Source organism: Carassius auratus, chromosome 21 (genome assembly GCF_003368295.1).
Source record: "Carassius auratus strain Wakin chromosome 21, ASM336829v1, whole genome shotgun sequence".
Classification (NCBI taxonomy): Eukaryota; Metazoa; Chordata; class Actinopteri; order Cypriniformes; family Cyprinidae; genus Carassius; species Carassius auratus.
The window spans coordinates 19,032,333-19,057,645 of NC_039263.1; the positions used below are offsets into that span (position 1 = coordinate 19,032,333).

The window sequence follows — 25,313 nt, forward strand, 5'->3', positions numbered from 1 at the left end:
AATATTTCTAAATATTACTGTTTTTGCTGTTCTTTGAATCAAATTAATGCAGGCTTGATGAGCAGATGAGACTTCTTTAAAAAAAAACATGCACATGCACGGTTCAAAAACTTTTGACTGGTAGCGTGTATCTAACACATATAAATGGCATATTTCTTAAATATATACCCGTGTGTGTGTATTTATACAACATATTTATAATTATACACTGACTGTACACCCACATTTATTGTGAATTTTGGATGCAACTAATTATGATTAATCAATTTGACATTTTGAAAACTGATGTTTTTTGGCCATACAGCGGAAATCAAATGATAGCGAAATGGTTTGGTTACCAGCATTCCTCAAAATATCTTCTTTTGTGTTCCACCAAAAGTAGATTTAGAAAAGAAAAGAAAGGATTTGGAATGACCTGAGGGTGAGTAAATGATGACAGAATTAAAATTTTTGGGTGCACTATCACTTTAACAAGCATTAGCAATGAAGCTAAGCATTACAGTCATTTTTGTCAAGCACACCTCGGAAACTATAAAATCTTAAGTTATTGAACAAACCTGGAGGAAAAAAAATACGCCATGCAGTAAAATTCTTCTGCTGAGTAGAGTTAACTTCCCACATTAGAGGTCATTGCAGACAACTTTCTATCAAACTCAAAACATTCCATCCAAATTAGATTTTAGTGCTCGATATGCAAACAGCTACCGGACATTTAAGTGCGGGACAGCACCACAACACTTCAACACACCTCTAAAAAGGATTCAAAAACACAGAGCCTCAACCATGAGGGAGCACACAAGAAAATTCATATCAGGTAACAGGATTCTGAGCTGAGAGCATGTAACACACGCACTCTAGGACTCCAAAGAAGTTATAGAAAAAAAGAGGCTTTCAAAGCTTTTAAGAACAGGGTGGTTATGTCTTTCAAGTCAACTCGGACTATGAACGACCAAGAACGTGCATGTCTTTCAATGTCTCTTGAGGTCTAGGGTCATTCCAGGTACATAAAGAAGCCTCTCGAGCACCTGTTCAGATGGTGGTCTTCTACACAGATGTCCAAACAAAATCAGACACAGTCAGATAGAACACGAAGCAATTTTTTTTTAAATACATCAAAATTCTGAAATATACCAAAACAACACTTTTTTTAAGGCCCATTCACAACATGAACATTAAAGGGGTACTCCACCCTAAAATTTAAAATTTGTCATTAATCACTTACCCCATTGTCATTCCAAACCTGTAAAAGGTCTGTTCATCTTCGAAACATAGAAAATAAATATAAAATATTTTGAATGAAAACCTGGAGGAGTCCCATAGACTGCCATGTAAAATACACTGTCAAGGTCCATAAAAGGTTTAAAAAGTTGTCATCAAAATACTCCATCTGCCATCAGACGTGCAATCTGGGTTATATGAAGTGACAAGAACAGTTTTTGTAAGCGAAAAAACAGAAATAACAACATTATCCAATAATTCCTTTTTCAACAGTCTCCTCTGTGTCTCTCCATATCACCATATGCTGCGTATGTTCTTCTGTGTCCTCCGCGCCACAAGGATGTGCTGTTTTATTTTAAATCAAAGCTAAATAAATGTAGAAACAGCACATCCTTGTGGTGTGGAGGAACCTAGACAGTGACTGTTTCTCAATGTCAAGGAAGGATCCTCGGAAGCCAATATTTCGAGGATGCTACGTCATCGACATCCGTCGAAGGACTGTTCCAATGTCGAGGATCCTAGGAATTTCAACCAAGGACTGAGTCCTTCATTCGAAAAATATGCCATTCACAGGAAAGGATGCATATGTGTATCTTTCGCGCTCTTCGTGCTCTCAAATCACACACAATCCTATGCGCGCAGCTTTGCTATCTTGTTCAAAAATGTCGAACGTTAGCGGAGTCGGAGCGTTAACGGTTTTTATTTACGTTACCAAACATTTTTTATAACTGTAGTAAATATAAGTAAAGTTTAAAGTTTAAATGCCAGTACAAATTACTACCATATTGATATTGTAAACTACAAATGGTTAACTGAACCAGACCTGTCATTTTACAGTTGTTAACTTGGTTGCGTCATCGACACTTCTTTTATAAATAACTAGTTAAGTTGTCCAAAGTAATTTAACGATACCATTCACAGCGTTATTCAAACGGACCTTTTCACTGACCTAATGACGCAATTACGTGCACTTGCTAGCCTGTTCCATTTACGTGTTTTCGGAATGCTAAAGAGGAGTCTCGCCTAGCCTCTGAAGGAAGTGACTTGGAAGGATCAGTCCTGCCAAGGAAGTATCCTTGACATTGAGAAACGCCTAGTGTTATTTACTTGGCAGTCTATGGGACAGTCTCGAGCCACGAGGTTTTCATCCAAAATAGCTTAAATTGGGTTCTGAAGACAAAGAGAGCTTTTACAGGTTTGGAACGACATGTGGGTAAGTGATTAATGGCAAAATTTTCATTTTGGGGTGAAGTAACCCTTTAACTATAATGATAACTATAACTAAAACATTTTCATTAGCACTCTAATCTTCTACCAGAACTAGAACAATACCATTGGGATCACTTTCAGAATTTTTATTTTTCCAGATGATAAATGATAAAAACTTGGCAACCAATCAGAATCCATTTTGACTAGATTATTTTTTTAGGACATAACTGAAACTATGTTTCACACAACCAAATGCCGAAGAAAAAAAGAAACCAGAAAGCCGCCCCTGTTTTATCACCCAATTGCTGTGGACTAATGTAGTTATTATTTATTTAATAACTTAAGTTATTATTTAGTTATCATTCTTGGTACGAATGGGCCTTTAGACGTATTGGCCCATGCTTACATTTCTTCCTGTGTGGTCGATTTGCCTGTGGAAGCGACAGAGTGTGATGATGCTTTAAATGTGTGCAAGATGGTGAAAAGTAATTTGGCCCTTGTGTATGCAGGATGAGAAAATGTATCCAATGCTGTTGGTTAGAAAAATAAATGGACACTTCTCTTTGTGAAACATGACGGAAATGTGCAGAAAGAAGCATAGAAACTAACAATCCTCAAAAGCCCTGAGTGGTGCGCTCAAGAAAAACAGATGCTGTTTTGTCGAGGGAGATCCATGTGGTAAAGACGTTGATCGGTTACCTTCTGGTCCGAAAGGAAAGCCACAGTGAAGTTCAGACTTTTCGCCCCAACTTTAAAAGAAAATAGACCTCATGGGGAATAATACAGACCTTTTGAAAAACAAAAACAAGAAGATATTCTCTCGAGAGGGAATCCAAGAACCATTGAACAATCCAGGAATCTCTAAACGGTGACCGCAGTCCTGACCTTCTGACGCTCAGCCTGAACAAACCGTTTGATATGCAAAACAGGTGAGACGGCCCTGTGGAGTTCAAGGGATTCGATTTCTTCACCGCATCTCAACACAAACCTATGAATCCGGTGTTTGGATTATTCAGCGGGATATTTCAGCCACACGTCTAATGGAAATTCCTCACAGACCTGACACAGCAGCCGCTTGTTAGGAGGAATGTGTTTGTTTGGATAGTTGATTACACACACACTGAACAGTCTGCAATTATTACAGCAGGAGGCCTAAACTTGTAAATAAGCCTATATTAAAAAAAATCTCAGAACTACTCATAGCGAGGAAAAAACACTACTTTTAAAGGTGGTTTCCATTGAGTGAGATTCAGTCCCAATCTCTGCCAAAGGTCTGAGACATAAGAACCATGACGCTACTAATAAGAGCTTCCATTCAATGAAATCATTCCTCTGAGAGCTGCTAATGTGCTCAAGCAGAGTGCCGTCTGATCAAGAGAGATACAACTGGGTCAGCGTCCACAGGACGTCCCACTGGGCACACAAGTCTGTTGAAACCAATACAAATTTCTAATGAAGTGCTCAAAGGACAAAAACATATCAGAAAAATCAGCATGCAGCAAGCAAAATATTACAGCATTTTTTTAATGAGCCATTATAAAGGTTTCTTTGAAGTCATAAATGACATGTTGAAATCAAGTCAACATAAAACAGGTTTCACAACCCACATTTCCAATACAAGGATATACAATGAGAAGAAAAGAAAAAAAGTAGAGTGGTACCTGATTTTATCCAATGGGAACTAATTGGATTGTGAAAAGTGGCTTTATATACTAGAATGAAGCCAGGTGGTTGGAGGGATGTTTACATTTTGAAAGAGTATAAAGACTAGTTTTGGCTGAAATAGGTTATTGACTGAAACAATTTCCAATAAAGTGTGTCAGCGGTTTGATTTTGATTTCTAGGTTTAGATAAAAATAATAATTTTGATGCATCACTTATAAAGACAAATGTATATATATATTTTTTTTTTTGTATAACACACTGAATGAATCATTCACAAGTCCAGGAACATTTATGATGAAAGCAAATAGATCGGTTTTGAGGAGGATCAGCCAAAGTCCACACATTTTGAAAGTTAAATAATAAAAATCAGCACTTAAAATGCATGACTAAACCAATCCCTGCTAAGCTGTGGAAAGCGTCGAGTTCTGAATCCGAAAGCAATAAAAGTGACAGATGAACCTGTTCCGGACCAAGAAAAATATTCCTCAGGTGATGGTCCTTTAAAATAAATAAGAAATGAAGAGAAGTACTTCACACAGCCCAATCAGCAAAGTATTAAATGCAATCAATCTTTCATTCCCAGCTATAAGGGTTTGCCGTTATCCATATACTCTAGCCTGAAGCACTCCTCAAAATGCTTTGGATGTCAGGAATGTGCTGCTGCCTGCTAGAATCAATTCAAACAGCTCATCAGATGCCTTCATGAGAAAAAGCTATGGATCCCATAGACTCAGAAGATCCGATTCTGAACAACTGTAAAGGAAATTCTCTTACCATTAATGACACATTCTAGATTTATTTTTGTTAAATAATTACCATTATGATACGAACTTCTTATTTACTCTATGTAGATAGTCTACATAAAATAATTTTGAGACGTTAACATCATGTGGCGTGAAATGCTATACAATAATTATCTATTCGTAAAACACATCAACAACATGACGACATTTACCAGAAGTCCTCTGATGTGGGACAGGCTCAAAACCACCACTTTAAGGGGAGGACAATCTTCTTAAAATTAGTTACTTTTCATGCTTAAAATACTAGTTTGTCAAACAGATCTTAATAGATCTCACTACAAAATGGATTTATGTATTTTAAGCTTAAATAGTTATGGGAAACTAAAGTGAACTGTATTTTTGAAATGTGACATGCATCTTAACTTGATACTGGCACAGCTGCTATCATAAATTACATAATATAACATACATAAAAGTTATTATGACTCATGTTATGACAAACGCAACATTATTTCCATCAAGACACAAACTTGTCATCAGTTATATAGTTGCAGTTTGCATTGACATCAAATGAAGATTCATTGACTGTTGTCTATGATCTTTGATTTAGAAAAAAAGTTTTAAACGCTCCCGATGGGCCTAAATGGCTCTTTACCGATAGAACAGACGACAACCGAGCTGGGACACAATCCAGAGGAATAAACCACATCGATCAAGAAGAGGACAATGACTTAAATGACATTTTTACCTTGTGTTCCTCGGAGACCTTCCTAGGATGTATCCGAATGGACGGAGGCTGGCGTCTTCATTACTGAAGAGAAAAAAAACGTCTTTGTAGAGTAAAAGCAGCACGTCTTTTCGATTCTCCGGCAGCAGACTGATGCTTGCTTGTGTTTCCCAGTCCTCCCAGCAGAGCCCAACGCGCTGTGAAGCACGAATCAATATTAGCTCACGTCTTTTTTGAGTAATGTTTAGTATTTTCAAAATAAAAGTCTTTGACAAAATTGGATTTTTCCGTTTGTTGTGTTTGTTTTATACTGTAGAGTATACTGAAGTGTGGTGGAAGAAGAGGAAAAACATTTTAAACTACAAAAAAATTTGTTTTTTTTTGTAGTAGTAGTAGTATGTAGTAGTGGCTTAACAGTAAAAAAAAAAAAAAAAATCTCAGGGGACACTAAAACAAAGGTTGCAGCAGGACATTCCCAAATTTGGATAAACCAGATCAAAGGACTAGTGTTGCAGTCTTCAAGAAATTTTTTACTCTGATACTTTAGATGAAAAGCTTAGTTAAAGTTAATTAAAGACAAATAATCTCTTTCATTAAGACACTTCCCTGATGTATGGACGTAATTTAAAACCACAAGCATAAATCATAATTAAGCTCTATCTTTCCTCAGTTAATACTGCTAAAGTCTGTATTTTGTATATACCTGAACGAATACTGAATAATCGATTAAACTGATATATGAACAACGCCTTTATATATTTTTTTAAAACACGCATGTCTTTTCTTTATGATGTCTGGCTTCACAAAAAGTAGCTTGACGTGTGCGTCTTCTTTTCGGATGGCCGCGCGCTTTGTGAAATTACCCATGTAAAACAAACATAGATATTATGTCCGAGGATTAGCAAAGCTTAATATTTATAAACACCGATACATGCACAATTTTACTCCAAAATGTTCATCAAAACGTATTCTGCAATCAGAGGCAAAAACAGTGTGTGTGTGTATATATATATATATATATATATATATATATATATATATATATATATATATATATATATATATATATATATATATATATATATATATATAAAACCATTCAAATAAATTAATGGATGAATGAATTACGATTGCAGTTTTTTCAGCTCCATATTATGTATTACCTCCATATTATGTATTACCACCAAGCCTGTGTGACTTTGTTGAACTCATATTAGGTGAAATATAAAACACGATGTTCAATTTAATGATGACAAACAAAGGACAACAAAAATAACAAATTAAAACATGTATTTAGCAAATTCTTATTCACCAAGGCAATATTAAATTGACAAAATCGACAGTAAAGACAATATGTGACCCTGTATCACAAAACCAGTAGCACGGGTATATTTATAGCAATAACAAAAAATTGTATATGAAAAATTCTACATTTTTATTTTATGCTTAAAATCATTGGGATATTAAGTATCATGTGTCATGAAGATATTTTGTAATATCTTCATGAATATTATCAAATATTATCCTATCCTAACAAACCATACATCAGTGGAAAACTTATTTACTCAGCTTTTAGATGATGTGTTAAAAAAAATTACCCTTATGACTAGTTTTGATCCAGGGTCACATATTACAAAGGACCAGCACAACTGTTCTCAGCATTGATAATAAGATTTTTTTTTTTTTAATTGAGCTCCAAATCAGCATATCAGAATGATTTCTGAAGGATAATGTGACCAATGAAGACTGGTGAAATGACTGATGAAAATTCAGCTTTGGAATCACATTAATAAATTACATTTTAAAATATATTCAGATAAAAAACTGTCATTTTAAATTGCAATAACATTTCACAATATTACCGCTTTTTACTATTGTTTTTTTCATCTAACTAATGCAGCTTGGAAAGAGATTTATATCCAAAACATTAAAAAAATCGTATCAGTGTGTATAATAATCAGTGTTCGATATTTCTTATAATAACATTTTTTACTAAGTGTGCAAAATATTTTTTTGGCTCCAATTTGTCGTATTTTTATTTTAAATATAACCTATCCAAATATTACATTATATTACGCTCGCCCAGAAGGAGGCGTGTCTCTTTATCTCCATTGGGCGGGTGTCAGAGAGGAGGAGGAGCGTGCTGTGATACTCGTCTCTGCTGTGTGAGTGCGCGTGTGTTGTATGTGTGGAGGGGAAGCGCAACACACGTTGTGATATTCGCACTTCTAAACTGAGCTAGAACCAACTTTATTTCCCCTACTTTCGCTTTCCGCGATCGGAGGAGGTCGTCCCGGAGTCTTTGTTTTAGGAGTAAGAAGGCAAATCACCGGCTGTGGGGGAATAATGTCGGCGTCGGCGGCGAAAGTGAGCCGAAAGGAGCAGAACTCGAATCACGACGGAGCGGACGAGACCTCGGGTAAAGTAATGGCGGCCTCCTGAGCACCGCCATTTTCCGTAACTTACACTTATTGCGTTTAAAGCACGAATATCAGTTTTAACTAGCCGCTTGGCGTTTATTTAAATCTTTAAGCGAAGCCCGAGTTTGTGCCCATTGAATCCAGCAGAAGTCGGTGTGATTTCAGTAAAGTGATGTTGCGCGCACCGGAGGCCATGTTTCCTCGCGCGGCGGCTTCATTGTAAGTTACCACGCGCGACGAACATAGCGCTCGCATGCCGTTTAGTTTTCGAAAACACTACGTTTCCCGGTCGTTTCCGCTTATGTGCTCAGATGTGTATTTTTAAAACCAATGTGGCTCGAGTGCAATTTGTGTGCTGTTTTGCGCTCATGTTGGGTGCTAATAGGCTAACTGGTTATTGTGTCTTCCCCGCCATCACGAGCGATTCCCGCATGTGTCACCTACCACATCGCCACTGCATCACAAATCACCCTTGAGGTGTTTAATGACGCTCAAGCGGGTCGGAATTGCATTCTGATCTAATCTAACTTCGCATGCACGGCAGTAATGTGTAATTCGTTTGTAGGAAGGTAAATCTGGCCCAGCGCGTGGCCTCCTCCTCCGTTTAAACCTCGCGGCCTTGCGCAGCTGCTGCTGAAACTGCACCGGATTGAGCTGGTCGACTGGCGTTAACACCACGCTTTCACTTTAACTTAAATTTGTTGCTTTATATAGGTTGAGGCTGGATAAAATAATTTAGCTTTGTTTCGTTCTGTAGATTTAGGAAATGGATCGTGTTTACATTGTACGAATGCATTGATTGTGTTTGTTTAGTATGTAACGTTAACCGTTGCACGTGTGTAATTTATGAAGTCATGCTTTTGTTCGTCTGTATATAAGGTTCTCATGCACGTGTAATTTTGTCCTGCATTTTTTCGCAGGGTATTAATGCCATATCGAATCCGCATTTGTTCATTTTACGATTTGTTGCATTTCAGAAAAAGAGCAACAGGAGGCAATTGAACACATTGATGAAGTACAGAATGAAATCGACAGGTAAGTTTGCCGGGTTTCTGAAGCCTCATTTATAAGTTTACATTTTATGTGCTTTTTAATTATACATTTATTTTTTTTCCTCAGACTGAATGAGCAGGCAAGTGAGGAAATTTTAAAAGTTGAGCAGAAGTACAATAAGCTACGTCAGCCGTTCTTCCAGAAGAGATCAGAACTCATAGCCAAAATCCCAAACTTCTGGGTCACAACATTCGTCAACCATCCACAAGGTGAGAAGATGTGTTATACTGCGATTAGTTGATGTAAATTATGGTTTACTCCTGAAATAGATTAATGTATTGTATTCACCATTTTTATTTTTGACTAATAGTCTCAGCCTTGCTCGGTGAGGAGGATGAAGAATCACTTCATTACCTGACCAGAGTGGAGGTCACAGAATTTGAGGACATAAAATCAGGTTACAGAATAGATTTTGTAAGTACTTTTTTGTCTGGTCGAGTCTGAAAGTAATGCACAGCTGTGAGACCGAGACCTGTAATTGTATCTTTTGTCTTGCAGTACTTTGATGAAAATCCATACTTTGAAAACAAAGTCCTCTCAAAAGAGTTCCACTTGAATGAGAGCGGTGACCCATCTTCAAAATCCACTGAAATCAAATGGAAGGCTGGAAAGGTGGGTTAATATTTCATTTTTTTGACTTGATGCCATTTCCTATTTAGTCTCTGTTAACCGGTTCTGTACGATGCAGGACCTGACGAAGCGTGCTGGACAGACACCGAACAAGGCAGGGAAGAAAAGGCAACACGAAGAGCCTGAGAGCTTCTTCACCTGGTTCGCCGATCACTCCGACGCAGGGGCTGATGAACTCGGGGAGGTCATTAAAGATGACATCTGGCCCAACCCTCTGCAGTACTACCTGGTAAGAAATATTGCATTCCTGCAGGTGTATATTAGTGTTAACATGTCAGAATTTCTACTTATCTTTTCCTCTCTCCTCAGGTTCCGGATATGGATGATGAAGAGGGTGAAGGTGAGGAGGAAGATGATGAGGAAGAGGAGGGTTTGGAGGACATTGATGAAGAAGGAGACGAGGATGAGGGAGAGGAAGATGAAGAGGAGGATGATGGAGAAGATGGTGAGGTGAGAATTATTTAAAGCTTTGGCTTTAATTTGAAGGCTGATTACGGTTACTTTGTATTGAAATGAATGTCAGTTATCTTGATTTAAAATGTATTAGTAATATCTTCAGAAACTGGCACATTTATGCCCCCTAAATTAAATTTTTCTTCTCGTCATTTTCAGGATGATGGCGAAGATGACTAAAGGCTGATAAGGACATATTCCAACACTCTTACCTGTTCTTTCTTTTTTGAAATCCTCCTCCAACCACGGGAGCAAAAGGCTTTGTTTTTATTAATTTTTTTTGTTTGTTTTTTTGTGCTCCATCTTCTGTTCTACTGAACCCTTCCTGTCCTGACCATGTCTAAACCCAGTTAATTCCTTGGACACACACACAGTTCCTGCATTGGAAAACTAGTGGCATCTCGTTGCTGAAGCCTCTTGCGTCATCTTTAATTACCACCATCTCCAAAGACAAATATAAAATAATACCAATCTGCACGTCATCCTCTGTAGACTAAACTGAAGTAAATAGCAGTTTTATATATTAAGTATTTGAAATGATTTTTTTTTTCTGTGAATGGTTGTGAGTTGAAGTAATAAGCCATGGTGCAGTGATCTAATCATAGCATACATACCTAGCCACTCTTTTCTTTTTCCTTTGTATATTTTCTTAAATGCAGAGGTGGGCCCCAAAGAGTTGACACTGTTTTTCCCATGTGAAATATTGGACAAAAGGAAAGCACCAGCTAGCTTCTGTCACCTCTTGTAAATGTTTTGGGGTCAATATCATGGTATGGCAGTTATTATTGTCGACAGTTCAAATGGGGTTGGGTGGGGCAAGTGGGCATTTGACACATCAACATTTGGGTTTATGTTGATTTGAATTTTCATTGTAATGTTTTACAGACACCCATGAGGTTTGAAACATTTTTAATAAAAACAAAACACAAAAAAAACTTCCTCTTGTAATTTTGAGCTTGGCTAATTCAAGGATTATTTAAATGAGATAATAAAGCCTGTAGAATCTTAAAGAACTCTACAAGTGGTCTTTTCTCCACCGGTTTCTTTATTGGAGACATACAAATGAAACATGTACAAGGTTTTTACACTTATTTAAATGTTTTCGTATATAAAAACAGAAGTATAATTTTATAGTTTGTTTAACTTGTTGAATTGTATGTCATTAACAACTAAAATAGCACACTTTGAGGTATTGCAGACAGCTGGGTTATTGCTACAATTCAGTCCCTTTTAATTCTTCCAAACAAGTTAGGGCTTTTTTTTAAGGTAACACTTTAACTGCTCAGAGGTCTAAAGAGTTTGCTTAAAAGGAAACTTTTATTTTTAAATGACACCTAAAAATTGACCTAAAACTCAAATTGAGTAATTTTGATATATATATATATATATAGGGTTATTGTGTTTTCTGATAGTGATGCTGATCATAAATGAAGCATATCATGCACACCAAGTTACAGGATATCCAAGGGAAACTAAATTTTTTAACACTCAAATTTATTAATAATAAAATATACTTGTAAAAGTATAATTTTAACGTTAAGATGGCTTATTGACACACCATGTATACATGCAAATTTAATCTGTGAGTCACCATGTCACCTCAATACCTATTATTTTAATATTTTATATTTAAGTAAACTTAAATCAAGAGTTTTAAGAGGATATGTGAGAAAACAAAATGTTAAGGGATCAGTGTATATAATATAAAAAGAGAACGTTGTATTATTTAATGATGAATACAAAAAAAGTGTATATAACGTTAAAGCTTATATTAGACGCCTGAGGCTATTATGGATTTTTTTTCTCATGACAGTCATGTATTCATATATTTTTCCCTGTGCCAGTCAGTTGTAAACGATGTTTTTTTATGTATTACTTCTAAAAACGTTCACTGTGTTAGGTTTTTTTTAATTAACATTTACTTAATTATAAGAATGGCCCAGGAGAAATTTCTACACTGAAACTGCAAAAAGTAGGTTGACCAATCAGAAGCTAACACCAGTGACGTACAGCGGACAGCTAATCATTGATTGGCTCACGGTATCCATGGCAGCGCCGTCACGGAAATGGAAGAACGAACAACAATGTGTGATTGTGCATTGGCCAAATACAACAGTAACTTGGAACATTAGCGATAAGAAGTGTTTTCCCATCACAGAAGCAGATATTGATTCCCAACATAAAACAGTTTGTAAATATGTTGAATATCCAGAAAATCGTGCTTTATGAAAAATAATCGCCTAGCTCAATGCTAACTGTAACGCCTAGAGAGAAAAACATGTTGTAGAGAGTGTTAGTGTTTAAATCTTTTAATCTTGTACTTCTGAGATAAAGCGTGAGACATTTTAAACATGTTCACGGATGAAACTCTTGCTTTAATTGGCGCTGAGGTTAACTGTGAGGATCAGAATCGGAGTCGGTGACAGCCTTGAATGCAAAAAATGTCATCTTACGGGCACCGTATATACTAATAATTGTATTAATATATATTTTTTTAATGATCTTACAACTGGTGATTTTTTTTGCACAGGTGTCCTATATGTGCCGTCTTTAGCGTGTTGATGCTCTGGAAAGGGGTCTTCAAGTCAGCAGTGTGTCCTGGAACTGCACCGGTTTGGTCATAGGCTGTGGATTCGGCCAGTAACAGTCCTTTCCCCATACAGAGACTTAAAACACCTGCTGTCGTGATGTTAATGCTGTTTTAGGGGTAAGTGTAGTTGATGGTGATTGGAGCGATGAGAAGGCTTATGTGAGCATGTGGAACCTGAACCCAAACCGGCCGGACGTGATCAAAGACATGGTCACTCCAGTCATGTGTCTGTGCTGGCTGGTATGGACTCACTTTTACAAAATCAAATGCTTTACATAAATGCTTTTACAAAAAAAAAAAAAAAAAAAAAAAAAAAAAAATATATATATATATATATATATATATATATAACATATATATATATATGTTATATATATACACACACACACACACACACATATATATATATATGTATATAAAAAAAAATAAAAATAAATGTTTTTGTTTTTTTATTTGTGCAAGTAATATTCTCCATGTATTTCAATACTGCAGTATTTGCCAATTATATTCCTAAGTGGAAGCGAAAACTTAAATTATTAGGGAAAAATCAATATTGATGGCTCATTTCCAGTGGTCCTCTTTCTGGTGTCATTAGGGAGGCAGACAGGAATGTTTGCAGATACTCACTTTAAGCCAGTTTATCAGGTATTTAACCTGTCAGATAAAACATCTGTGACTGAAATATGATGAATAAGCATTCAGTGAGTTGTAAATGCAGAGTATTTCTGTGTGCAGAGGTCAGCTGGGTCCCGGGGGCTCTCAGAGATGAGTTTACTTTACCTTGCGCCTGGTCAGGAGGAGACTGTTGATGGAGCCAAAGCCAAACTCATCTTGAGTTCTGGATATGCTCTTGTCCAACAGCTAGTGCCTCTGAGTGAATAAGCAAGCAACGAGGGTGTCAGAGTATGGTCTTGGCAAATAATTGTTTTGTAAAAATTGCAATCTGTGAGTTTTTCTTTGTAAAGATGATGTAATGAACATATTACCCTAATGAACCACATGCTTTTTACACAAATTAATGTCATTCAGTTTAGATATGATATCTAATCATTATTGTAATGATCCCACATAAATCAGAAAAAAGAATGAGTTAAGACTCGAGGTAGCAGCAATATAGGAGTAACCTCTGTTGTACTTTCCCCGTGGGACCTGGACACATTCTGGGCTCAGAGGGAGGCCTTGTGCTCAAATGCTCTTTCAGCAGTGAGACAGTGGCAGCAGTGCCCCATAATGGTGAGAGCGTGACCCTTCGGGACCCAGTGCAATTCAGGGTAATTGGTAATTGTAACATCAGGTGTTTCTGATTTTTAGTACTTTAAGGATAATTGGTAATTGTAACATCTGGTGTTTCTGATTTTTAGTAATCTGTTTTTAAGTGTTTGTACAGATAGTTTGGCTCATCTTCACAGTGTACTCCAGCCCCATCCCCTGCTGTCTCTACAGGTGTCTGTTTCATATACTTTTGGGGTGCGGTCGTCACCCACACGCCCTCTAGTCTTTGCTGCAGCCACAGTACAGGGTGAGATGTTTGTAATTCTCCAAACTGTAATTTTTATATTTTTATTTTTTCTTAATTTTACATTTTACTTTTTTTTTTTCATCCATCATTTTTAGGACTGGTTCAGTTGTGTGATTTGGGTCTAAGGTCTTTAAGGTCATTACCGTCTCCAGCCGCGAGAGGGCGCTATATGCTGCTCTATGCTCCTGTAGCCTACACCTGAAAACACAGAGCGCCCTCTCGCGGGTGTAGACGGTAATGTTTTCTCTTGGTTATTGGTTCTAAATAAATGCGACCTAGTGCGATTTATATATATTTTTTTCTACGTCATGACGTATTTTTGGACTGATACGACTTATAGTCCAAAAAATACGTTATATATGCATTATATATCTTCAATTGTACATTTACACCGTAAAATAAAACACAGACAACTCCTTCCAGTTATAACCAGTAGCGTTTAATTAAGCACACTGCAGTCTCATAGGTGATGTTACAGCATATCCTCTTTATAGGTTTGTTAAATAAAGCAAAGCACTTAACAGCTAAAACAACCACAATAAATGCAGACAGATCCACTACACTATTGTCAGTGAAGCACGAGGACGTGTCAGATAAATACGCAGGGTTAAGAGTCATAGCAAGATACAGATATTGCTATACTGGGTGCTAGAGAATTTCAATTCAGATCCATGCAGTTCGGCTGTGTGTTCTTGTGAAGGGGGGAAAACGCATCCCGATTGGTCACTGGCAGGCAGGGGGTGGGGAATCAGTTGACGAAGAGCGAGCGGGTGAATTCCACAAAGTCGAAAGCTGACGGGATTTCTCGGCCCTTGGTGTCCAAGTAGGGCTTCATATGGGAAATGCAGTAATCTGCCTGTTCCTTCGTCAGGTTCTGCAAACACACAGAAGTTTATTAAGATCATCTTTTTTACACCAAACATGAAAGAGAGGCCAAATGTTTGATATTTATCCAGTATGAATTGTGGTACCTGGTAGAGTTCTTCCTTGGTGACGTAAGGTTTGTTCTCGGCGCTGAGAGCACGGAAAGCGCTCTCGATCTCCTCGCTTGACTTCACGTTCTCTGTTTCTCGGCTGATCATGAAGGCCATGTACTCCTGCAAGGACACGTTTCCATCCCTGAACAAAACAAACCGATGTTAGCTCCATGACAGAAAGAACACCGAATATTTAGCAGATCCACAGATGATGTTTCTCACCTGTTCGGATCCACTATGTCCAGGATGGACTCGAACTCTGGGTCTGGCTCTCCTTCTTCAACCATGGGCAGGTCATAGCCCAGAGACCGCAGGCAGGACTTGAACTCCTGGTGATTGAGACGGCCAGATTTTTCTTTGTCGAAATGCCTGAAACAAAACATTTGTTACATTTTGAAGAATGCTTGATTTTCGCATTGCAATGATTTGGTTTTCATTACAGTGGATTACTCACTTGAACATCATGCTGAACTCCTTCAGGGCCTCTTCTGTTACTCCTGTAGTGTTTCTAAAAGAGGAGTACAAGAAATAGAATAAGTCAAATTACAATACGAAATGAATTATTAAATAATATCAATAAAACACCAATATATAAAAAACAACAAAACTGTATTATAATAACATTTAATTTTTTTATTTTTTATAAAGAATGTCATATAATGTAAAAATATTAAGGACTGGTTTGAGAAGTGTCACCTGGCTTGGATCTGTTGTTCCAGGTTGTGTTGCATTCTCATGCCCAGCTGGTCGAGTTGGTCCCACTGTTGGGCCAGACCCACGGTGCTGTGCTCTGTGTATTTGTTGTCCAGGATCAGCGCCTCCTCCATAGCTGCTCCCAGATCCTCGATCTTCTTCAGCTGACTGCGCATGGCACGAATCTCCTGGTGCTTCCGCTGCAGGGAAAACCAGAGGGATAAGACATGAGAACAGAGCGCCTTATAGCTCAGAGTGTGTATTACTGTCTAGGGTTTAAAGCTTAATGAGTTCTTGTCAACAGTATTCTCAAGTGAAATGTTAATACACTTTCTGGCCGATGAATTCCAATGATTTTTTAAATGATTTCTAGTAGTTTATAATGAATGGGTATTTGGAAACCACTTTATAGAAATAGGACACACACATAGCAATTTTTCACAAAAAAAAAAAAGTAACAGCATGACTATAATTTTTTTTACTTACTATATACAGCCAGGTGCTGGTCATATCATTAGAATATCATCAAAAAGTTGATTTATTTCACAATTCCTTTCAAAAAGTGAAACTTGTATATTATATTCATTCATTACACACTTATATATTTCTAATGTTAATATATTTTAATTTTGATGATTATAACTGACAACTAAGGAAAATCCCAAACTCAGTATCAGAAAATTAGAATATTGTGAAAAGTCAGTGCTTCAGTCAGTGCTTCAAGAACCACTACACACAGACGTATGCAAGACATGGGTTTCAGCTTCACATTCCTTGTGTCAAGCCACTCCTGAACAACAGACAGCGTCAGAAGCGTCTCACTTCAAAAAGGACTGGACTGCTGCTGAGTGGTCCAAAGTCATGTTCTCTGATGAAAGTAAACTTTGCATTTCCTTTGGAAATCAGGGTCCCAGAGTTTGGAGGAAGCGAGGAGAGGCACACAATCCACGTTGCTTGAGGTCCAGTGTAAAGTCTCCACATGGCATGTCATCTGCTGGTGTTGGTCCACTGTGTTTTCTGAGGTCCAAGGTCAACACAGCCGTTATACCAGGAAGTCTTAGATCACTTCATGCTTCCTGCTGCTGACCAACTTTAATATTCAAATTTTCTGATATTGAATTTGGGATTTTCCTTAGTTGTCAAAATTAAATGAATCAAAATTAAATCAAAATTAAAAGAAATAAACATTTGAAATATATCAGTCTGTTTGTAATGAATGAATATAATATACTAGTTTTAACTTTTTGAATGGAATTAGTGAAATAAATACAATTTTGATGATATTCTAATTATATGACCAGCACCTGTATATTGTAGTGAAATGTCTTGAAGATTAAATAATCTAGAGCTCAACATTACAAGAATTGGTAAAAAAAAAAAAAAAAAAAAATATATATATATATATATATATATATATATATATATATAAGGATTTTATCAATTTGTATCACTAGACCTGGAATATACCATTTTGCACATAAAATGCAATTTTTGTTATTTTTCTTAAGCAATTTTTTTTTAGCAGAATCAATGCATTTACTTTTTTTTATATAATACACACTACATTCTATTCATTAAAAGAATCCTGAAAGAAATGTATCTTGAATCACAAAAAAATGTAGCAGTTTAAATATATTAATTTCAACATTGATAATTATGGTGACCCAGTAGTGCACAACACAATGAAATCTTCATAACAAAGAAAAAGCCACACCTAATTTCATTGTGTTGCGACTTGATTCTATTTTGGTGCTAATTTCATTGTGTTGTGCTAATTCTGTTGTGTTGTGGCTGGTTTCCTTTGCGATGTAGCTTGTTTCCATTGTGTCGCGATTTGTTTCCATTGTGTTGTGCTAATTTTGTTGTGTTGCAGCTTGTTTCCGTTGTGTTGTGGAGATTTTGTTGTATTGTGCACTACTGGGCCACCGTAGATAATAATCAGAAAAAGCTGAAAATCAAAAAGGTTATTTTGAGTTGTAATAATATTTCACAATATTTTACTGATTATATAGTTTAATACACTAATGCTTCATTTTGTTGTTCATAATCGATCAGCTTCACCAAACGGGTCTCATTAATCCATTCACTGCTCTGAAACTCACCTTAGTGGCCTCTAGCTGTGACTCTAGAGTTCCGGATTCTTCCACCATGCAGGACCTGCCCACACACACAGTGATGAAACCAGCAGCAGGAGCCCGAGAGCACATGGCACATCCACCCAGACTCATCTCACTCACTCCACATGCCAGTCTACACCTTACAAGAGCGGCTCTTACTAGACTAGCTCACTTATTGGGTCAAAGAACAAAACCTTGGGCAGAGTAGACTTTAAAAGGGTATTTTTTATTTTTTATATGACTATGGGTTTATACGATATTGTTTAAATGGTTTGCATAACCATTACTTTTAGTTCTGTAACCTGCATCTTCCTAAATTTCTTGTACATAATAATAGGACTTACCAATTTTGTAGTAGATATGGAGTTCAAACTATATGCCACCCCAGAAGGCAACTATAATAACCAAAGTCATGCTAACGTAGCCAAATTATATTCATGGTAATCCAGACCATGCTTGATTAGGGCTGCTGTCAACAGGGTTAGAAACTGCTATATTTGTACCACTGCTTAGTTTTAGTTTTGACTTGCACACTTTTAAAAGCAAAATGTGCAAAATCAAAGATTTCCAGAGTTGGACTCAACTAGCCATATTATAAATGTCCAAAAAATGTCAATGCACAGTTATTTGAATTCAGATCAGGATATGGAAAATGTGTACAAGTACTTTTCAATCATGGAAATCACATTGCAGTTTCCACCCTGGATCTGGTGCATGAACATTTTCCTCAAAATGAAGAAAAAAATAACTGTTACATGAAAAAAAAAAAAAAAAAAGTTGAAAGAATGAGATGAAGTGTTCACACTCCTCAACATCAGTGCCAAATGTAGCCAGGCTTGTTTGATTAAGAAGCTGGAAGGGTTCATCTTAAATAAAAAAAAAAAGCCTCACATCGCAGTGAATGTTAGTAAAAGGGAATTGAACACACACAGAGCCTTTACAGTGGGGGTCAGACTCAAGTGCATGAGGAGAAGAAAACCCAAAAGGTGTGGGGTGAGGGGGCAAGAGGCCAATCAGAGGAAGAAAAAAGGGAGAAGACCTTCCAGAAAGATCATCATCGACTTCATACTGATAGACACGGATTACCCTCCGATAGGCTATGCTATTCAGAGACGAGGGAGGTGGGAGATGAAGAGGGAATGGAAAAAGAGTGTGAAAAACAAAGGAATACATCTGGAAATATATAGTCAAAACATACGATAAAATACGCAAAATATATGCAAAGTGAGTCCTTCTTGAGAGACCCTGTATTATTTCTGTCCAAATCATAGTTCTATTCTAACCTGAAACTCCCAAATTCTTGTTTTATTTTTATACCAAATGTGTTTCTGTCGTAATGTTTCCAATACATGCTATTAAACAATACATACACACTCACACACAAACATACTATAGTAAAAGAGTAAAAAATGTGATATTAACCCATCCAGAAGGTATGTCCTGATTAGAGAAATGATTCCAAGCATCAGGGTAGCAGCGAGAAGGCCGAAGGAATGGGGAAAGAGAGACAAATAGGGGAGGGAGAGAGAAAGAAACAGTTAAAACATTGAGTGGTGACATCAATGCCACTACTCAACACTCACATAAAAAGAAAATGTGACCAGCACAAAGCCCTGCTGCAGCATATCAAGCCCAGGTGGGTTGAAGTTGTGTGATCAATGTGAAAATCTTCATAAACGGACAACATGGCAAAGCAGACAATGACTTAAAGATTGCAGTCACGAAAACAGCTCATGACACAAATGAAAATGGGCATCTAAAAAGTTACATGAAAATCAGGAAAGCTTGATCAAATCTGAATGGATGTGTGTGTGATGTCATGCAATGGAAACAAACGAGTTGCGTGTAGTGTTTAACCCTCGAGCATAACTCTACTCTAATGAAACTCTACTCTAGAGAACACAGCACTGTGAGTAGTGCATGCTGGTCCTCTGTACCTGGTCTCCTGCAGCCATTGGTGGAAGGCATTGGCATGTTGGGCAAACTCTTGTCTGAGTTTATCGTTCTCTTCCTGTCTCCTCTGTTCCTTCTGTAGCTCCAGCTCTCGCTCCTATAAATCATATTTTTATATAATTATTAAGAGTTTTTTAAATCTACTTTTTACACACTCAATCATGTTGCAGGATTCCATAATTACCTTGATGATCTTTTGAAGGTTCCTCCAGGTCTCCTCTAGAGCCTCCATGGTGAACCAAGTGTATGGATTGGAGGCCACGTGGAAACTCTTGATCTGGCGATCAAGTTCTGCCAGTTGGTTGAAGTCGGCTTCTGCAGAGCTGAGTGAGGAGCGGAAAGCATCATGGGCATCCCGCAGGGCCCTGATCTCCTCCAGAGAGTTGCACCTCACAGGGTCTGTCAGATCTTCTTCAGCGTTCTCAAACCAGCTGTTGAAGGCTGAGGCCTTCTTGGCAAAGGTGAGGAAGAGATCCTCGACCTGGATGGAGAAGTGAACAACAGTTAAAAACACAAAACAAAAACGTATTTTCCTGACTCGAGGTGCAATTTAATTCTTCACACCTTTCTGAAGTGGTCCTGGGCTTCCAGAAGCTTCTTCTTGCGGGCGGCTGAGTTGGACAGCAGCTGGTTCCAGCGTTTCATCAGGGTGGCATGACGAGCCTCAATGGCCTTGGACTGTACATGTTTGGCAGCCAACAGCTGGTCTTTCAGGGCTGTGATATTGGTGATGCCCTCCTGCTGGAAGGCCTGAAGCCCAGCATCAAAGGTTTCCTATGACAGAGTGGAATCAATACAGTCATTTACAACAGTCAATGGATATGCTGTGCTATGGCTATATTATTCCATATGCTATGTCAAACCTGTTTAGTGAGCAGAGTCTGCACAGAGGAAAGATCTCGACCATAGTCATCGGTTTTCAGGCTGTTTTCCTTCTCGCCTAAGACACATTTGAGTCACAGAGTACAAAGAAGCAGAGAATATAAATGAAGTTTTAAATGCACATCTTTTAAATGAGGTTTGATGCACATGAGAGGAAACATTTACTCACCAATCCAGGACTCCACCACGTCAGCCTTCCAGTTGAATTGAAGGAAGGCAGAGTTCTCATCCAGTTTAGATTTCCTCTGAGCTGCAGCTCTCTCCAGCTCTGACACTTTCTCACGCAGGGCCTTCATTTTAGCCATGATGTTCTCCACGTTGTGGTTTTCCTGCACAAAAAGTCCCAATATGATATGATATTGCTATCAGGTCAGATCCTACTTCAAAGGAAAGGTCTATAATAAAGCATTCAAGGGTCAAAGGGGTAAATTTGTAGTATATGGACTTTGTAATAGTTGTACTCTATACCTTTTTGATAAGTTCATCTCCATTGGAACAAACATCATTCACTCTGTCCCTGTGCACGGTAAAATCCGTTTCAAATGCTTCATGTTTCTTCAGCAAGCCCTGAAAAAGAAGAGCCAAATAAAGAAACTTAAGATGCATGCAAAAAAAAGGTGTGAAGGTGTGTCCAAGATCAAGCCATAATCAGCTAAATGTGGTTTCTTTTTTCACACCTGCACAGCTGCCAGAGTATCACCGTAATCTTCACTTCCGACCAGGTTCAGTTTCTCATTAATCCAAGCTTCCTCTTCCTCCACATTTGCCACAAACTGCTGGTACTCCAGCGACTCCTCAAGCCTCTGTCCACTAAAAACCAGAAACCAAAGAATTTTCTAATTCCTATTCTAGGCAATATACATAATCATAAGTTTTTTATTAATGTATTTTTTTTTTTTAAACATCTTATTGCTTCATACTTTTGAAGGTGATCAGAAAAATAGACCAGTTAAATAGTAAAATACAGTACTGACCGAGCAGCAGCCAGATCTTTCAGTTCCTTCCAGTGCTCCACAAACTGGGCCAGCCTCTGCTGGATCTCCTCCTGTCCAATGGTGTTGTCATCAGACAGCTTCTTCCCAGTTTCCAATACAGACTGCAAGCCAGAAAAATACTGTCAGCATTCAGAATGACGATTCACTTAAGACTTTTTCATTGCTTCTCACCTGAATGGCCGGCTCGTGTGCTCCAAGCTCAGCCTCCAGCCTCTTGTGTTTCTTCCTCAGATTCTGTACTCCAGTCAAATCACGTCCATAGTCCTCCGAGCTCACCAACAACTTCTTTTCCCTAATGGAAGAGAATGAATTCAATTGGGTCTACAGCCTCAAATAATGCAGTTGGTATGAAAAATTATAAATCACTCAGAAGAATGTAAACCATACTTGATCCAAGATTCCTCATCGTCCAGATCCCTGAAGAACTGGTGCAGACGATGCGACTCGTTCAGCTTGGCACGGCGCCCAGCAGCCATGCTCTTGATTTTGCCAAAGCGTCCATTGACGGCATCACGCTTGTCCTTAACCTGAGAGGTGTCGAAGGCATTGCTGGCCATCAGACTGTCAGCCTGGCCATTGAGATCCTTCAGACGATCCTATAAGAACACAAAAACAAGCATTGATCAGGACATATTGGATTTTGGAAATGCTCTAAACGAGTGATCCCTGATCAGAATGTCTGAAGAGCTACCTCATGAGCAGATATATCAGCCTCCAAAAGCTGGTGCTTCTTAAGGAGATTGTTAACTGAGGCCAGATCTTTGCCATAATCCTCAGAAGCAAGAAGAGCCTCAACCTAAGAGCACAGGAATATGTAGTGGATATTATTATTATTAATATTAATTCAACATTTACATTCAAGCCAGTAACTATCCTAAGTAGCTACTTAGTCATATCTCAGTACCTCAGACAACCAGAAGTCAAAGTCCTTGATGCCAGTGTTGAAGTTCTGCTGCTTGTTTGCCTCTTTCAGTTTTTGACTCTTCTCGGCAGATTTGTTGACGAGGAACTGCCACTGCTCATCCAGAGCATTAAGACGAGCCTGAGAGAAAATGTGAGCACAACCACAGCAAAATGAGCACAGACCGTAACTCACCATCTGCCTATTCTGAAATACTTCTGAAATTGTTACCTTGACGGCATCCTCACTTCCTGCACAGGCACCTCTCTGGATGAGAGCATTGCCCGTGTCAATCACCCCGCGGATACGATCAGCATTAGCGTGTAACTCAGCCTCAAAAGCCTGGTGCTTCTGGTGCTTGCTCTGAAAGTGGCAAGAAAGCGAAATAAGCTAAACTGAGCCACACAGTGAAGTCATGCATGGGTGCAGCTGTGATAAAGCAATATCTGGTTTTGTATCTAACACATGTCTCGGTGTAAAAACTCAATTTCAGCAGAAAGCAGTGCATATTCAATGCTATTATAATGTGTGTGCATTTTATGTATTTCCCTTTGTGTAGACTGTTTGTGAAAGTTTGTCATTATTTGTAGCCACAAAAGAGCAAACCTTTTCAACACATCAATGTGAGAGAAAAAAAGTGAGGCAACTGTGAATTTAGAAACCACCAAACAAGGACCGAACATGTAACGTGGAACTCATACTATGAACAGGACGCATTCAAAGCCTGATGGAGCATTCAATAAAATGAACTGGACACGATCCAGCACACGATGAATTCTGTGAGGAACCTAAGAGGAGTTGGGGTGTTTTGTCTGAGATCATTTAATATTTTATATCACCCAGAGAGAATGGAAGAAGGAAAAAGCACTTCCAAATGGCTTATATGAAGCATTTGCTGATACACTCAAAGGAAGCCGGGCTGCTCTAACTGTACAGGTGAATCTCAAAAAATTAGAATTTCTTGAAATGTTTTATTTTAAACTTATTCAGAAAGTGACATGTCCATATATTCTAGATTCATTGCATGTAAAGTAAAACCTTTCAAAAGATTTTTTTGTTTTGATGATTAAAGCTTACAGCTCATGATGGTCAAAAAATCCAGTATCTCAAAATATTAGAATATTTCCTAAGATCAATCAAAAAAAGGATTTGCAAAACAGAAAAGTTCAAGTTCTTTAAAGTATGTTCATTTATGCACTCAATACTTCGTCAGGGCACTATTAGCACAAATTCCAGAACTTTTTCACAATATTATAATTTTTTGAGATGCACCAGTATATGGTTTCTTGCCATAGCACACATGTAACCATTTCTTTTGACCGTTGTTTTAACTCGGTGGTATTCCACAAAAAAGCAAAGCAGAATTACTTGTTTGAAAGCACCTCTCCACCTTCTCTCTCTGGGTTGACAGAATTGGGGATTTGTTCGGAATAGCACAATACTACAGGATGCATATTAGATGTACTAGGAAATATCTGTATGCATCTAATATCTGGATGACTTCCTACATTTTAGGGGCACACTAGAATACGAGAGAGCTAAGAAAATGTACACTAAATAAAAAAAAAATTAAAAAAAATTCTGGGCTAGAAACTGAAACAAAGCGTTCACGTGATAATAGAATTGCATGATTTTGGAAAAGAATACTTGTGATATTTATGAAAAAATGAAAAAGTGCTTCTTTGTAGTTGCACAATTTGGTTAAAAAAGTGGTAAATATATTTATAATATATAATAAAGTAATAAATGTTATAAATGTTATATTTCACTGTAGAATTAATTAGTTTTTTTAGAAAAATGTTTTTTAAACAGTTACAAAATACATTTTTATGTCTCTCTTAATATCTTTGCTTTGAAACATTAAGCCATCGAAATAAAGGAAATTGTAACAAAATGCTACAGTACTATATGTGTATATAACACACAGTACATGCCATTATATTTGCAATGCAATGCTGATTCACACAGTAGTACAGCATAAAGGATATAATTCTACTATGCTATTCTGAACACGGCCAAAAATATGTCTTCGCATACTACTTTTTGTCAAAGTTTGCTCTCAGATCCACAACTGTGAGAAGCTCAGCTTTTCTGTGTGGACCAAATTTAAACCAAGACATCCCAACTTCAGTGACACAACAAGAAAATGGAGACCACACCCAGCAATTAAAAAATTAAATGTTGCAACGATGGGACACGGGTAGGGGACAAACAACTGATGATGCTGTACAAAGCGAGACACATGATAGACATACGGAACTCAAATACACATTTACAGACAAAAACAATGAGACAACGGAGAGAGACCCTATTGGTGTTAGTTAGCTCTGGCACACTACTGCACTTACCAGCAGCTTGGATAGCTAGAAACAGACAATGGGAACACAGACAGAGTTTCAGTTTAATTTCCTACATAATAAAACACTCGGGGTTGGTTGAGGTGGGGACAGTGAGAGAAACACATTTTAATTTGCACTTGAGCGTATTATCCTATTAATATATTTACAAGGTTATACTTAAGCGGGATATTCACCTTTAAAACATAAAACATAGCATATCTGCAAAAAT

At 37.7% G+C, this 25,313-nt stretch overlaps 3 protein-coding genes across 8 annotated transcripts in view; 1 reads left to right on the forward strand and 2 right to left on the reverse strand.

The window, feature by feature from the left end:
- Nucleotides 1–5,772, reverse strand: part of specc1lb (sperm antigen with calponin homology and coiled-coil domains 1-like b) — a 29,355-nt gene extending 23,583 nt beyond the window's left edge. The window contains exon 1 of the mRNA XM_026196498.1: nucleotides 5,584–5,772. The gene's annotated coding sequence lies outside the window, so the exon portion shown is untranslated. The remainder of the gene's footprint in view (nucleotides 1–5,583) is intronic.
- Nucleotides 5,773–7,718: 1,946 nt separating this feature from the next.
- setb (SET nuclear proto-oncogene b) lies at nucleotides 7,719–11,053 on the forward strand. 2 transcript variants are annotated; one of them, XM_026196499.1, is made up of 8 exons: nucleotides 7,719–7,981; nucleotides 8,960–9,017; nucleotides 9,102–9,244; nucleotides 9,346–9,449; nucleotides 9,534–9,647; nucleotides 9,724–9,894; nucleotides 9,975–10,115; nucleotides 10,278–11,053. In XM_026196499.1, the coding sequence occupies exons 1-8, from the start codon at nucleotides 7,909–7,911 to the stop codon at nucleotides 10,296–10,298; spliced, it is 825 nt and encodes a 274-aa protein (XP_026052284.1). In that variant the 5' UTR covers nucleotides 7,719–7,908; the 3' UTR covers nucleotides 10,299–11,053. The 2 variants fall into 2 exon arrangements, with proteins under 2 accessions (XP_026052284.1, XP_026052285.1); XM_026196500.1 differs by having other exon boundaries at nucleotides 9,975–10,110.
- Nucleotides 11,054–14,644: 3,591 nt separating this feature from the next.
- Nucleotides 14,645–25,313, reverse strand: part of sptan1 (spectrin alpha, non-erythrocytic 1) — a 28,049-nt gene continuing 17,380 nt past the window's right edge. For 2 of the 5 annotated variants that reach the window (XM_026196504.1, XM_026196502.1), the window contains 21 exons: nucleotides 25,094–25,108; nucleotides 22,977–23,108; nucleotides 22,749–22,886; nucleotides 22,536–22,640; nucleotides 22,232–22,440; nucleotides 22,016–22,136; nucleotides 21,824–21,945; nucleotides 21,527–21,659; nucleotides 21,318–21,416; nucleotides 21,019–21,178; nucleotides 20,831–20,907; nucleotides 20,532–20,741; nucleotides 20,152–20,448; nucleotides 19,952–20,064; nucleotides 19,437–19,454; nucleotides 18,000–18,054; nucleotides 15,901–16,097; nucleotides 15,659–15,712; nucleotides 15,427–15,573; nucleotides 15,199–15,346; nucleotides 14,645–15,101 (listed from right to left, as the gene is read on the reverse strand). In XM_026196504.1, the coding sequence (XP_026052289.1) occupies nucleotides 14,976–15,101; nucleotides 15,199–15,346; nucleotides 15,427–15,573; nucleotides 15,659–15,712; nucleotides 15,901–16,097; nucleotides 18,000–18,054; nucleotides 19,437–19,454; nucleotides 19,952–20,064; nucleotides 20,152–20,448; nucleotides 20,532–20,741; nucleotides 20,831–20,907; nucleotides 21,019–21,178; nucleotides 21,318–21,416; nucleotides 21,527–21,659; nucleotides 21,824–21,945; nucleotides 22,016–22,136; nucleotides 22,232–22,440; nucleotides 22,536–22,640; nucleotides 22,749–22,886; nucleotides 22,977–23,108; nucleotides 25,094–25,108 (2,676 nt within the window). In that variant the 3' untranslated portion in view covers nucleotides 14,645–14,975. Of the gene's footprint in view, nucleotides 15,102–15,198; nucleotides 15,347–15,426; nucleotides 15,574–15,658; nucleotides 15,713–15,900; nucleotides 16,098–17,999; nucleotides 18,055–19,053; nucleotides 19,117–19,436; nucleotides 19,455–19,951; nucleotides 20,065–20,151; nucleotides 20,449–20,531; nucleotides 20,742–20,830; nucleotides 20,908–21,018; nucleotides 21,179–21,317; nucleotides 21,417–21,526; nucleotides 21,660–21,823; nucleotides 21,946–22,015; nucleotides 22,137–22,231; nucleotides 22,441–22,535; nucleotides 22,641–22,748; nucleotides 22,887–22,976; nucleotides 23,109–25,093; nucleotides 25,109–25,313 lie in introns of all 5 variants that reach the window. The other 3 variants (XM_026196505.1, XM_026196503.1, XM_026196501.1) reach the window with 2 other exon arrangements.

What these genes read in the sequence shown, in the direction of transcription:
- setb (XM_026196499.1), top strand. Translation starts at nt 7,909, where the DNA reads ATGTCGGCGTCGGCGGCGAAAGTGAGCCGAAAGGAGCAGAACTCGAAT. An exon ending in ATTCGTCAACCATCCACAAG is followed by an intron (nt 9,245 to 9,345) that starts GTGAGAAGATGT and finishes TTTGACTAATAG; the next exon opens with TCTCAGCCTTGCTCGGTGAG. An exon ending in ATGATGGAGAAGATGGTGAG is followed by an intron (nt 10,116 to 10,277) that starts GTGAGAATTATT and finishes CGTCATTTTCAG; the next exon opens with GATGATGGCGAAGATGACTA.